Source organism: Microcaecilia unicolor, chromosome 2, assembly GCF_901765095.1.
Source record: "Microcaecilia unicolor chromosome 2, aMicUni1.1, whole genome shotgun sequence".
NCBI lineage: Eukaryota > Metazoa > Chordata > Amphibia > Gymnophiona > Siphonopidae > Microcaecilia > Microcaecilia unicolor.
Window position 1 is genome coordinate 296,622,365 of NC_044032.1, and position 14,888 is coordinate 296,637,252.

General features: G+C 42.3%; 1 protein-coding gene across 2 annotated transcripts in view; it reads left to right on the forward strand.

Moving 5' to 3' along the window:
- MPDZ (multiple PDZ domain crumbs cell polarity complex component) overlaps positions 1 to 14,888 on the forward strand; it is a 571,809-nt gene that overhangs the window by 481,987 nt on the left and 74,934 nt on the right. For both annotated transcript variants that reach the window (XM_030194291.1, XM_030194292.1), the window contains one exon: positions 3,574 to 3,657. In XM_030194291.1, coding sequence (XP_030050151.1) covers positions 3,574 to 3,657 — 84 coding nt within the window. The remainder of the gene's footprint in view (positions 1 to 3,573; positions 3,658 to 14,888) is intronic.

The window sequence follows — 14,888 nt, forward strand, 5'->3', positions numbered from 1 at the left end:
TTATTAACGTCGTCAGAGAAAAGAATGACAAATTGAGAGGTCCTTTTACCAAGCTGCAGGAGAAAGGGCCCTGCTCTGTTGGCTGGGGCTGTTTTTCCTACACACCAGGGCCCTTTATAACGCAAGTAAAAAGCCCCCAGACAAACATGGCCATGCGATAAGAGAGCTCCTACCCCATGGCCATGCAGTGAAGAACCCTTACAGCCACCCTTTGAGGTGGCGATAAGGGCTCCTGCTGTAACCCTTACAGCCATTTCCAGGGGTTTTCTTTTTCCCCTGGAAATGGCACACACTCGGGGCGGAACTACCACTTGTCAATTGAGAAAGCCAAGCTTCTTATGTATTATAAGTGAGAAAGCCAAGCTGCGAAAGCCAAGCTGCTTATGTATTATAAGTGTGCTCCGTAGATAGCAGAATTAATCAGGAAGCTAGTCTCTTCCACATTCTCAGTAGTTTGTGTTAAGCTTTAGATAATCTGGCTAGACTCTGAGGACTGCTACAGATGGAAAGGACTGCACATGCTCATACATTTACATTAATTGTGACTTTTGAGAGAGCTGTTCCATCCTTTTGCCATGGAAAGACACCACCCACTTCTGCATCAGTAATCCTGCTGCCTACAGAGTAAACATCCATTACAGATAAATAATTTTATTTTACTGGCTTACTCCTAGGGCTAGGTTCACTAAACAATCGTTAGAGCCCTTCCCTTACCGATTCCCTTAGCGAATCGGTAAGGAACAGGCATGCATCAAGGAATAGGAATGCAAATGAGTTGCTCGTGTAGCTCACTTGCATTCTGTACTCCATCGTTTTATATATATATATATATATATATATATATATATATATATATATATATATAAAAAGACGAGCTGTGCCTATGCACGTCCTTTATGGACATCTCCCCCCCCCCCACCCCCCCCCCCCCCCCATAAAAGAAAGCCAAGTGCTCATCAGGGATGTCCCTGAAGGTTGTCCATGTAGGCAAGGACGTCCCTGACGAGCATTTGGGACACGCAACTTCTTTTTTTTTTTTTACATGAGTGTTAGGTCTTCATGGGTCCCTTCACAGCAGCCCCAGCCTAACAAGAGGTGCAATAGTTATGTACTTATGATGTTTTGCTGAAAATGTCTAAAATTCTCATCCTGAAGATAGCAATTTCTGAACGGAAAAAGTCTTTTTTTGTTTGTTTGTTTGTTTGTTTCAAAAATCGCTATTTTCCAGACATTTTTGTGCTCAGTATGTATTTTTTAGGTACTGTTTAAAATAAATAAATAAAAAGTCCTAGAGAAAAATGCAGAAAAACAAGTCATAGGTATGATTGTGTGCCACCATTCCTAGTAAACTGGCCACAGGGACATCCCAGCAGATCATAGGGGCAGCCTAGTGGTCAGTGCAGTGGACTTCACATACAGGGAACCAGGAGAAAATCCCACCTTAACACCCTTATTTTGTATTGTGAGCCCTCCGGGAACACCTACAATCCTACTGTAGTTTTCACCACTACAAAAGTCCTCAAGTCTGCAGTTGTCTCCTATCTCTAGGTACAGTTGGTATTTTGTGGGATTTGGACGGCTCACAATTTCGACCATAAGTGTACTAGTTAGAGTGGGATATGGGCCTGAGTCCCTTTCTCTGCAGTCCACTGCACTGACCAGTAACCTACTCCTGGTACCAGCTTGTTGCTCTAATAGGAGTATCCATAGTATATGAAGCTATCACAGAGCCTCAAATGTACTGTCAATGTCACATTTTTTGGGGGTGGGAGGGAGGTTGGTAGCCACAGAGGGGGGGGGGTCATGCCTTAGTCCCTCCAATGGTCAGTTAATTCACCTTTTTGTGACTTAGACCCAGATGCACTAAACTTTAATGACCCTTTAACAACCCTTTAAAGAAGAATTTTTGAACCGTGGCATGCATTAAAGGCCATTTTCCGACCACGGTAGCAGAAAACAAAAGCGGAATGCAGATGAGCAAATTGTGTAGAAACCCCATTGAAACGAGTTTTCCGACTACCCTAACGTAGGAAAACTGCCGAAAGCTAACGAAAGCTGTCGTTAGGGCTATCCGACTAAAAACTTTAATGTAAAAAACAAAAAAAAAAGTGAGGGGGCGAAATCGCGCGTCAGGAGCGTCTTTTATTGACGCCCAAGGTCGCTGCTGCTCCCCGCTCCCCCTGCATCACTATAAAAGTGAAAAAAAAGGTTCAGGAGGGGGCAAAGGCGCTCGTCAGGAGCGTCCTTTATGGACGGCCTTGCCCCCCGCCCGTGGTCGCCGCTGCTGCTCCCCGCTTCCTCCACCAGCATTAAATAAAGAAAACAAAAATCAAAGCTTTAAGAGCCCCGGACCCCCTCCCTTCCTGTCTCTCAACTCTTTCTTTCTGTACACAGCTCCGCCCCCGCCATCCTCCGCCCCCCCTGAGATCGTCGCAGTCGCTCCCCCCCCCCCCGGGCCCCCCCCCCCCCCCCCGCATTACCGGACCCGTGCAGCGCCTCTCACCTCTGTATGAAGGCGCTGCACGGGCAAGAAGACCATCAGATTGCTGCAGTCTTCAGGACGTCTCTCTCCTTCTCTGACCTGACCCCGCCCCCGTCTGACGTAAGAAACCTACGTCAGACGGGGGCGGGCCCAGGTCAGGGAAGACGAAGGAGAAAGACGTCCTGAAGACTGCAGGGATCTGATGGTCTTCTTGCCCGTGCAGCGCCTTCATACAGAGGTGAGAGGCGCTGCACGTGCCCGGTAATGCAGGGGGGGCCCGGTGGGGGGGGGGCGCGGCGACGACGACCTCAGGGGGGGCGGGGCGGAGGGAGGCGGAGCTGTGTGGAGAAAGAGTTTAGAGACAGGAAGGAAAGGGGGCCAGGGCTCCTAAAGCTTTGAGTTTTGTTTTGTGTTTTTATTTAATGCTGGGGAGGACGCGGGGAGCAGCAGCAGCGACCACGGGTGGGGGGGGGCAAGGCCGTCCATACAGGACGCTCCTGACAAGCGCCTTTGCCCCCTCCCGATTCACGTGTTTGTGGGTTTTTTTTGTTTGTTTGTTTGTTTTTTGACATTTGTGACATGTGCAGAGCAGCCAGCATAACGCTTGGCTGCTCTGTGCATGCTTTAGGGGCCGATTACCGACGGGGATTCCACCAGATTGATGCATAGTACTTTACAATACCGCACCGAACATGTGCGACTTGTTTTTTTGGAGCATTGTTCGTTTTTTAAAATTCGGTAACAGCTTTTACGTTTTTGCTTCTTTTACGTTTGGTTGATGCATCTGGGCCTTAGTCATGATTGAAACAGGTCTAGATAAAAATGTCCCAATTTTTGCCCTTTACATTTTTATCTTGTTCCATTATCCCTGAAAAACGTCCAAATTCTTGGCCTGCACGAAACATGCCCTCTTTCGATTTTGATGAACTGCAGAGAAAACCTTCTCAAGTCTGAGTTTTGAAAATCATTAATTTGGATATTTTCCTTTGAAAATGTCCATCTGATGTGTTGTTGTTTTTGAGACTTTTTCTCTTTTGAAAATGAGTGCCATAGTGTGTAATGTTGCAATTTGTTTTGTTGGGCAATTCCAGGGAGCAATCATTATTCATGAGGTATATGAAGAGGGAGCAGCATCCAAAGATGGAAGACTCTGGGCTGGTGACCAGATTTTGGAGGTACAGTAAATTTATGTACTTATTGACTAAAATTTCTGTAAATGATTTATTTTATTTATTTGTTACATTTGTATCCCATATTTTCCCACCTATTTGTAAGCTCAATGTGGCTTACATAGTACCGTAAAGGCGTTCGCCAATTCCTGTATGAACAAAAAACAAAGTGATATTGTGGTAGAATAAGGTTCATGTGTAACAGACACATTAGGGAATCGTGGAGAGGAAGAGTTATTATTTGGTTTCGTTGTGTTGCAGGGTTCAGGCATTTAAGTTGGGTCGGTAGGGTATGCCTTTTTAAACAGGTTAGTTTTTGTGATTTCCAGAAGTTTAGGTGGTCATACGTTGTTTTCACGGCTTTTGGTAGTGCATTCCATAGTTGTGTGCTTATGTATGAAAAGCTGGATGCAAAAATTGATTTGTATTTGAGTCTTTTGCAACTTGGGTAGTGGAGATTTAGGTATGTTTGTGTTGAATTACTTCGCCATATGTACAAATTGTCATGCCTATAGAGTTTCTTGAATCTGAAATATTTTTATGAAAAGGAAGAAAAATAAATAAGGGATTATGGGAGGTGTTAAGATGGCGGCCCAAGCTTGAGGTGTCGCAGGTTGTGTCGACTGTATTTCTCTCGAATTCACACAGAGAATTGAATCTTAAAATGCCACATACCAAGAGAAGGGGGTGGTAAAAGTTATTTATAGTTTAATATTAGCTTCATACAGTTTATCCAGAGAAAGTGGTAATTGGACCCCTAAATATCTGGTGACCTCACCTCCCCATGAAATGGAAATTGCGCCTCTGCTAAATCTTCACGAGTAACATTGATAGGAATAGCAACTGTTTTTTGCCAGTTAAGCTTGGAGTTCTCGTTTTTTCTGGATACCATGTAAATCATATTCCCCCGGATTCTGTACATGGCACCCATATATGTGCACAAAAATTAATTGAATAACGAGCTGTAAGCCATCAGTAATTGGTTGCTGTTGTTAATTGGCACCCATTAAAATTTCTATGGACATCTGGCTGTGCGCTATTCTATAAAGCAGGGCACCCAACTCCCATAACGTTCATCTCAAAAGGGGTGTGACCATCGGAAGGGCATGGGCGTATCAGGGACATTCCAAAATGTTACGCATGCAATTACAGAATTGACTCCTGTCTGACAACCAAAGAGAGAATTTTTAGTTTTTTTAAGAACAGGTTTATCTAATAGGAACATCTCTATATGAGTAAGATCAACATAAGAATAGCCATTCTGGATCAGACCAATGGTCCATCTAGCCCAGTATCCTGCTTCCAACAGTACCTGGCAGAAACTCAATTAGTAGAAGCGTGTAGAGGAGTCCTAAAGGAACATAGTAGAGAAGTTCTACCTCCAGCCTGGCAACGTTTGAGCTGCCATGGTGGAGCATAAAAACATAAGAATAGCCATACTGCGTCAGACCAATGGTCTATCTAGCCCAATATCCTGCTTCCAGTAGTGGCCAACCCGGGTCAAGAGTACCTGGCAGAAACCCAATTAGTAGCAACATTCCATGCTGCCAATCCCAGGGCAAGCAGTTGCTTCTTCCATGTCCATCTCAATAGCAGACTATGGACTTTTCCTCCAGGAAATTGTCCAAACCTTTTTTAAACCCAGATATGCTAACCACTGTTACCACATACCACATTCTCCAGCATTGAGTTCTAGAGTATTCTTTGAAAAAAATAATTTCCTCCTATTTGTTTTAAAAGCATTTTCATTTAATTTCATTGAGTGTCCCCTGGTCTTCATACTTTTTTGAAAGAGTGAAAAGTCGATTTACTTTTAGCCATTCTACACCACTCAGGATTTTATAGACCTGAAACATATTCCCTCAGCTGTCTCTTTTCCAAGCTGAATAGCCCTTACCACTTTAGCCTTTCCTCACATGAGAGGTTTTCCATTCCCTTTATCATTTTGGTCACTCTTCTTTGATTCTTTTCTAATTCCACTATATCTTTTTTGAGATAAGGCAACCAGAATTGAACGCAATACTCAAGGTGAGGTCTCATCATAATATTCTTAGTCTTATTTTGCATCCCTTTCCTAATAATTCCTATCCTCCAGCTCAGCAGAATCTGCATAGTGTAGAGGCAGTCTGTAAGAATGTTCAGAAGCACTATCTAGATAGAACCTCTGAATATCCCGGTGCTGTAATCCACATAAATGGTATGAAATATTGACCTGACAGATTTTAATTCAAATTTGTATGTAACTTTTCATAAAATTTTAAGCGTGCAGAAAATAGGTGCAAATATTTGTGACAGTTTTCAATGGAAAATTGCTTGTGAACTCTCCCTTTCTCTGTTAAGTCGTAAGAACATCTAGCCCAGTATACTGCTGCCATCAGTGGCCAGTCCAGGTCACAAGTACTTGGCAGAATCCCAGAGAGCAACAAGATTCCATGCTTCCAACCCCAGGGATAAACAGTGGCTTTCCCTGAATCTATCCTGATAGCAGTTTATGGACTTTTCCTCCAGGAACTTTTCCAGATCTTTTTTTTTTTTTTAACCCAGATATACTAACTGGTTTTGCCACATTCTCTGGCAATAAGTTCCAAAGCTTAACTATTGAGGGAAATAATATTTTTCCTATTTGTTTTAGAGGTATTACTATGTAACTTTATGATGTGTCCCCTAGTCTTTGTACTTTTTGAAGGCATAAACAATCCATTCATGTTTACCCTTTCTAATCCACTCAGGATTTTGTAGACCTCTATCATATCCCTCATCAGCCATCTCTTCTCCAAGCTGAAGAACCCTAACATCTTTTCTCATATGAAAGGAGTTACATCCCATTAATCATTTTGGTCGCCCTTTTTTTAACCTTTTTCATTTATTTACAGACATTTGATATACCACTAATCTCAAAGAAGTATCGAAGCAGTTAACAAAAAATTCAGAAAGAGGGAACATACGAGAAGAGAGAGAAAAAGAAAAATTTGCTCTTATTTTCATTTGCATTCCCCTCTCTTTCCTTTTCTCTTGTCTTTCTTTTCTCCTCCTCTCTCTCATCCTTTATGCAGAGAAAGCACAAGTAAAGAGAGGTTTTGAGAGATTTGAATAGCATAATATTTGAATATCATCGGCATAACAGTATGGACTGCAACCGGCGAATTGAATGAGTAATTAGAGATGAAAGACAAAAGATTAATAGTAATGGAGTGAGGATGGATTATTGAAGGACACAGTTGGTTTTCGGTGTGGGGGGGGGGTTTAAATTTTTTTATTTATTGCAGTTTTTACAAATCATCACACAAGTGTCCACTTGCTCTAGAAAATAAGACTAAATAACATAGTAACATGCATCAATTGAACCAATTGAATAAGAAAAAGACTCAGTCCTCCTTAGACCACAAAGTAAGGGAATGCTCAATTAAGGATAAGGAGATCCCAAAAAAAGTAACATTAAGGAAAAAGCTTAACATGAATATATACACAAAAATATTCTTAAACACAGTCTTCTTCATATCAGTGAAAGCTTATGTTGCTCTGGGACAAAGAAATTTTATTTAGTCCACCTAGCTTGACTAAACATTTGTAAGGCTATGCAAGAAGGAATGTGGCTCCTAGATCATCATTTCTTGTTGTATTGCAAGAATGTTTTCCTTCTCTCTTGTGTAGTCTTAGTAACATCAGGATAAATCCACATTTCTGACCACAAAATAATTCATTACAGTTTCGAAAGTAAAGTTTCATCACCAAATTTAAATCTTGCTCAAAAACAAGCTAACCAACAATGTGGCCCGCTGTGATATTGAGAGACTTGTTTTCAAAGCACTTAGGCTTACAAAGTTCCATAGGCTACTATGGAACTTTGTAAGTCTAAGTGCTTTGAACATATGCCTCATAGTTTTCTAAAATTGCGAAAATACTGTTTAAATTCACTTGAACATTTTGAACCCCTTGAACTGTTACCACACCCTGGGAATCTTTCAAGGCAACAGGCAAATACATTTTATTTAGAGGTGGAAGAGGATTGAAGAATTTTCAAAATTTCCAAAAGGTATTTTTTAAACAAATTCTGGGTGGGCATAACTGGATAAACTGGAAAATTTAACAAATGGTGGTTAAGCCTTCTGTTACAATTCTCAATTTGTTCGATTTTCCTATGGACTAAATGTCTATCTTTTGTCATAATTATTTGAAAATCCTGGAATACCTTCACATTCTCCTGCATTTGCTGAATCTTACCAGATTGGTCTATCTGAATTAAATAGTACAAGTTAAAGAATCAACTTTAGCAACAATTATTGTTACTTCCTGTGAAGTTTTAATAGTTGTCTGTCTCAAGTCCTGTAAGAGCTTCCATAAGCTTTCCATTGTCACCACCGCAGAGGGCACTGGCAATTCTGTCGGTGCTCCTTCATTGTTCAGCTTCCTTGTGGCATTCTTCAGCGTCTCACCTGTGCATGCAGGTGAGACGACTTCAACTTCCGGACTCTCTAGCTGCACTAAAAAAGCCATTGATGATAAGTACATAAGTAATGCCACACTGGGAAAAGACCAAGGGTCCATCGAGCCCAGCATCCTGTCCACGACAGCGGCCAATCCAGGCCAGGGCACCTGGCAAGCTTCCCAAATGTACAAACATTCTATACATGTTATTTCCCGGAACTGTGGATTTTTCCCAAGTCCATTTAGTAGCGGTTTATGGACTTGTCCTTTAGGAAACCATCTAACCCCCTATTAAACTCTGCCAAGCTACCGCCTTCGCCACGTTCTCCGGCAACGAATTCCAGAGTTTAATTATGCGTTGGGTGAAGAAACATTTTCTCGATTTGTTTTAAATTTACTATACTGTAGTTTCAATCGCATGCCCCCTAGTATTTTTGGAACGCGTGAATAGACGCTTCACATCCACCTGTTCCACTCCACTCATTATTTTATATACCTCTATCATGTCTTCCCTCAGCCGTCTCTTCTCCAAGCTGAAAAGCCCTAGCCTCCTTAGTCTTTCTTCATAGGGAAGTTGTCCCATCCCCGCTATCATTTTCGTCGCCCTTCGCTGCACCTTTTCCAATTCCACTATATCTTCCTTGAGATGTAGCGACCAGAATTGAACACAATACTCAAGGTGCGGTCGCACCATGGAGCAATATAACGGCATTATAACATCCTCACACCTGTTTTCCATACCTTTCCTAATAATACCCAACATTCTGTTCGCTTTCCGAGCCGCAGCAGCACACTGAGCAGAAGGTTTCAGTGTATTATCGACGACGACACCCAGATCCCTTTCTTGGTCCGTAACTCCTAACGTGGAACCTTGCATGACGTAGCTATAATTCAGGTTCTTTTTTCCCACATGCATCACCTTGCACTTGCTCACATTAAACGTCATCTGCCATTTATCTGCCCAGTGTCCCAGTCTTGTAAGGTCCTTATGTAATTTTTCACAATCCTGTCGCGAGTTAACGACTTTGAATAACTTTGTGTCATCAGCAAATTTAATTACCTCGCTAGATACTCCCATCTCTAAATCATTTATAAATATATTAAAAGCAGCGGTCCTAGCACAGACCCCTGAGGAACCCCACTAACTACCCTTCTCCATTGTGAATACTGCCCATTTAACCCCACTCTCTGTTTCCTATCCTTAACCAGTTTTTAATCCACAATAGGGACTTTTCCTTCTATCCCATGACCCTCCAATTTCCTCTGTAGCTTTCATGAGGTACCTTGTCAAGCGCCTTTTGAAAATCCAGATACACAATATCAACCGGCTCCCCTTTGTCCACATGTTTGTTTACTCCTTCAAAGAATTGAAGTAAATTGGTCAGGCAAGATTTCCCCACACAAAAGCCATGCTTACTCGGTCTCAGTAATCCATGTCCTCGGATGTGCTCTGTAATTTTGTTTTTAATAATAGCCTCTACCATTTTCCCCCGGCACCGACGTCAGACTCACTGGTCTATAATTTCCCGGATCTCCCCCTGGAACCTTTGTTGCTGGACACGGTGGAGTACTCAGCTGTGAAAAAGAAAGTGAAACATCATGTCCCAAGGAGGCAGCTGCTCCTTCATGCTGCCCCACAGCAGGACCTACAACTCCAGTAAAGTTTGTGGTTCCAGCAATGAACTGGTCTATCAAGCTGCAATGGGGAAGAGGCATGGGTAGGCATGGAAACTGCCCTCACCCTATCCATTTTCTCTTAGTATGGGGCATCGATAAAAGGTAAAGAATAGAAAACAGCTCAGGATAGCATTAACACAGTTCACCAGCCTGGAGTCGTGCCGTCATCTTGGCCATTCCTCAACCACAGTTGTGTCACAACTGTGGTCGTGACTCTACTTTCAGTCTCACCTTTTCTTCTGGTGGTCAGCTTCAGAGGGTAGCTCCAGTCTGTTCTTTTCTTGCATTGTTGCCTCTGCTAACGCTTCCTGTGTGTTCCAAGCCTCACTTTGGTGTTCAGTGTGTTTCCAGTCTATTTCCTGTAGTCTTGACATCATCATGGAAGGCCCTCATAAGGAAGGTGAGGATATTCATTCAGGGCCTTTGCAAAGTCAAGGTTCTCCAGGTTTGTCGGTGTGCTTGTGAAGGAGTTCTGCCCTGTTTCGAGTTGGTGTGCTTGTGTAGTTACTTTTGTCATGTTTCCTAGTTACTGTACTAGAGTTAGCACTTCTGCTTTAGTTCTTCTGTTTGTCTATGTGCTAGGGTTAGCACTTCTACTTGAGTTCTTCAGCTCGTTCTGTGATCAAGGGTAGCAATTCTGCTTGGTTTTTGCCTGTTTGATCTGTTTGTTTGTGTGGCCAGCCTTGAGCTCTGCCTATCTGGCCTTGCCTAGAGCTCTGCTAGTCTCCTTTGCTTCTGCTGTTGGTTGGGTTCCAGTTTGGCCTTGTGGCCCGCATGAGAGGGCTTTATGTGCATGGGTTCCAGGTCGGCCTTGCGGCCCATTTGTGTGTTTTCTGGCTTTACTTGGTTCTGTCCCTGTGTTTCCTGCCTAGTCCAGTCCTGGTTTGTATCTTGGTACAGCCTGTGTGCTCTGTGCACTTCTGGTCTGTTCCTGCCTGTGTGAGTATTGCACTTCTAGTCTGCTCCAGTCCTACTTGCTCAATCCAGTCCTGGTTTGTTTCTTAGTACTGCTTGTGTGCTCTATGCACTTCTAGTCTGATGCAGTCCTGCTTGTTCAGTTCAGTTCTGGTTTGTGTTTTAGTACAGCCTGTGTACTCTGTGCACTTCTGGTCTGTTTCTGTCTGTGTGCTTATTACACTTCTAGTCTGTTCCAGTCCTGCTTGTTCAGTCCAGTTCTGGTTTCTGTTTTAGTACAGCCTGTGTACTCTGTGCACTTCTGGTCTGTTTCTGTCTGTGTGCTTATTACACTTCTAGTCTGTTCCAGTCCTGCTTGTTCAGTCCAGTTCTGGTTTGTGTTTTAGTACAGCATGTGTGCTCTGTGTACTTCTGGTCTATTTCTGCCTGTGTGCCTATTGCATTTCTAGTCTGCTCCAGTCCTGCTTGTTCAGTCCAGTCCTGGTTTGAGGGGCTGCCTTCTGCTGCCATTTGTCAACAGCAGCCCAAGAGCTCACGCTGTCCCTGAGAATGTGACAGTTTGCTATGACCCTGACACCGTGACAAATTGTAATTGACTGACTCAGAAAGGGTATTATGAATTGAGATTTGAAAAGAGCAGTGAGATAGGTATAAAGAGAACCAAGAAGATACAGTAGATGAGATAGCCGTAGAGGAGAGGTGATGGAGGAGAAGCGAGTGGTCAACTAAATCAGAAGCTGGAGAGGTCTAAAGAAGCAACAACGACTGATGATTTTTTAGGCAAAAAGAAGTGACCCCCCTAGAGTTTTTTGCTGTTTTCTCAGCAACCGCTTGGAATTTGAGCATAAATTTTTACAGCTTTATTTGTTGTTACTATGTACATGTATGTGCCAAGTGGAATGAGATTGTCTTTAAACACAGCAAAGTTACAGACTTTTTAGCGTGGCCACCCAGCAGTTTTCACACATTCAAAAATATTGCACTGTAAGACTACTATCATTTGGGGAAAATAGGGTACCAGCTTGCTGTTAATGACATCTTAGTAGGACTTTTGTCTAGGGAACAAAGTTGGAGGCCTATTCAAGCTCCACCCAAAGCTTCAAACAATCGCCGAACTCAAAGAACACTGCAGATGATCTGGACAGCCTGCCACAGAGACTAGTCAACAAGGCGAGAACTTCCCAAAGCGGCTGAAGACCTGTGTTAAAGCTTGGGATGGACACTCTGACCATTCACACATATAAAATCTGATTTTAGAAAGCCAGTATTTAATACCTTTCAAGTGACTCTGAAATTCTGACACATTGTTTATATGACATTATTTTACTGTGTTTTAGCGCGAACATTCTAACTTGAAAAAGTTGCTAGTAATGTGAAAATGACAGTAACATCAACATAGCTTAAGATAATTAAATGTTTAATAGTAATACATAAGTATGATGATAAGTATGTAAAATTTCTAGTTGAAATTCAAAGCGGTTGCAGAGAAAACAGCAAAAAACTATGAGGTTATTTTTTTGTGCCTCACCCTTTACGTATTTTATTATAGAGTGCCACAGTAGAGTTTCAGTGTTATGGGCAGTACGGAAATCTGGCCTGCCTAGGATATAGAGCAAAAGTTTCATTTCAGAAAGAGATTAATTTGAGCAAAGATTATTTTTTCAAGTAATTTAGCAAAGGGGAGAAGATTGGAAATGGGACAATAGTTGAGGGGATCCTTGGATCTAAATTAGGCTTCTTCAAGATAGGGATTACAACAGAATGTTTCCAGATTACCGTCACCAATCTTTTTTTTAAATGCAGCAACAGAATTGCACACAATACTTGAAGTCGGTCTAGAAGGTGGCTACAAAATTGGTCAGCGGTCTCAGTCATAAACATATAAGGACAGGCTCATGAATCTCAACATGTATATGCTGGAAGAGAGGCGGGAGAGAGGGGATATGATCGAGTCATCGTTTAAATACCTTAGTAGGGTTAATGTACAGGAGGTGAGCCTTTTTCAAATGAAGGAAACCTCTGGAATGAGAGGGCATAAGATGAATGTGAAGAAACTGTGTGTATTAAGCCTGTAAAATATATTAGATATTTTCCTGAAGTGTATTTCTCCTGTTTCGCCAGCAGGTGGTATTCTTTGCTGTAAAGCTGTTATAGGGAATTGAATTACAATTTATAATATTCTCCTTACAATACTTTGTAATTCTGATTACTATGTAAGCCACATTGAACCTGCTGTGTGTGGGGAAAGCGAGGGGCACAAATGTAATAAATAAATAAATGTTCTTTTTTCTTTAACACAAGCAGGAAGCAAGCAGCAGTATACCTTTAAAACTTATTGACTAGGTTCTGATTAGCATGGAGTTGAAATTACCCCAGCAGTTGTTGCTTCAGTTTCAACCCAGGAGAAGAGAGAGAGCTCTTTGCTGAAGCCCTGTAAAAAACAGTTATATTTGATAACTTGTGAACAGTGGAGGAGTAGCCTAGTGGTTAGTGCAGTGGAGTTTGATTCCCACTTCAGCTCCTTGTGACTCTGGGCAAGTCACTTAACCCTCCATTGCTCCTGATACAAAATAAGTACCTGAATATATGTAAACCGCTTTGAATGTAGTTGCAAAAAAACTCTGAAAGGCGGTATATCAAGTCCCATTTCCCTTTCCCTGTATATGTCCTGATCTCCCCAGGTACTTCTAGGAAGTATGCAGATGTTTAATTAGTTTTCTAATTGATCTATTTTTTTAGTTACTTGTTACTGTTTGCTATTTGCACATTTTTTGTCCATTGTTCCAAGTTCTGAGAATAAACACATTTGTTTGTTCGTTCTGCCTGTCGGGACTGATAAAGAATCCTGGTGGTTTGTGTGTTGAGTCTGAGTGCTTTCTGGAAACTATTGGATCACTGGGAGTGTGGCTTCAGTAACCTAGAAATCACAGGGGATAATTTGAGAGCAGGAGACACGCCTAGAGGTGGTTGTGACCCAGTCGGTGGGAGGAGGGTGCTAGTGTAGAGCACAAGTGGCGGGTGCAGGTGGACATGAGCTGTGCTGGGGATAGACCCTCTAAGGGGACATGGGGTAACCCCAGGCAGGTGGCTAGGCGTTTCATGACAATGAAAGAAATAGGCTTAGGACGAATCTGAGGAAGCATTCTTTCACTGAAAGGGTGGTAGATGCGTGGATTAGCCTCCCGGTGGAGGTTGTGGAGATGAAGACTGTGTCAGAGTTTAAGAAGGCATGGGACAGACACATGGGATCTCTTAGGAAAAGGAGGAGTTAGCGATTCCTAAGGATGGGCAGACTGAATGGGCCATACGGCCCTTATCTGCTGTCATGTTTCTATGTACCAATCCATACTAGTACTATTGTTTCATTGTTTTATTATTTGTTTTTTCATTGTTTTACTGGATTATATTTTAAGTAGTGCAGTCCAAGCTCTTATATTATGCAGTTTTTTGCCCATGTATTTTTTCTATTATGTATTCATATAATATTTTGCTTATCATGTGTTTATTTATGAAGCTTTTATATTCAGTAACGAGTGTTTAATGTATTTGATATATGTTTTTATACAGTCCTGTGACCCCTGAAGCAGGCGGCAAGTCCGCTGAAGCACAGACCCATGTCGGGTCTGTCTTTGGTGCCTTAATAAAGACTGTTCGTCTACTACCTCTGTCTTGAGAGTCGCGAGTCACCGTTCTACTTTGTGTTGCATCTTGAGTCCTTTGTAGAGGCTTTCTCCTGTTTTTCTAGTTTAAAAGCGGCCATCTCCTTTTTAAATGTTAGCACCAGCAGCCTGGTTCCACCCCAGTTAAGATGAAACCTTTCTTTTCGCAATAGGTTCTCTTTTCCCCAGAATATCACCCGTTCCTAGCAAAACTAAATCCCTGCACCATTGTCTCAACCATGCATTCAGACTCCAGAGCTGTGCCTGCTTCTTGAGTCCTGTGTGTGGAATTTGGAGCATTTCTGAAAATTCTCCCAGGAGGATCTGGATTTCAACTTTCTACCTAAGAGCCTAAATTTGGCTTTGAGGCCCCTCTCCCGCATACCCACACACAAACACATTTTCCTATGTTAATGGTACTCGCATATACCAAGACAGCCGCTTCTCCCCAGCACTAGGCAAGTGACCAAGCGATCCTCACTTCCTTCGGTCACTCAACTATCTCCATGCTTAATGATCTAATCACCAACTAAAGCGGCCTTTCTAATCCTTCCCTCTTGG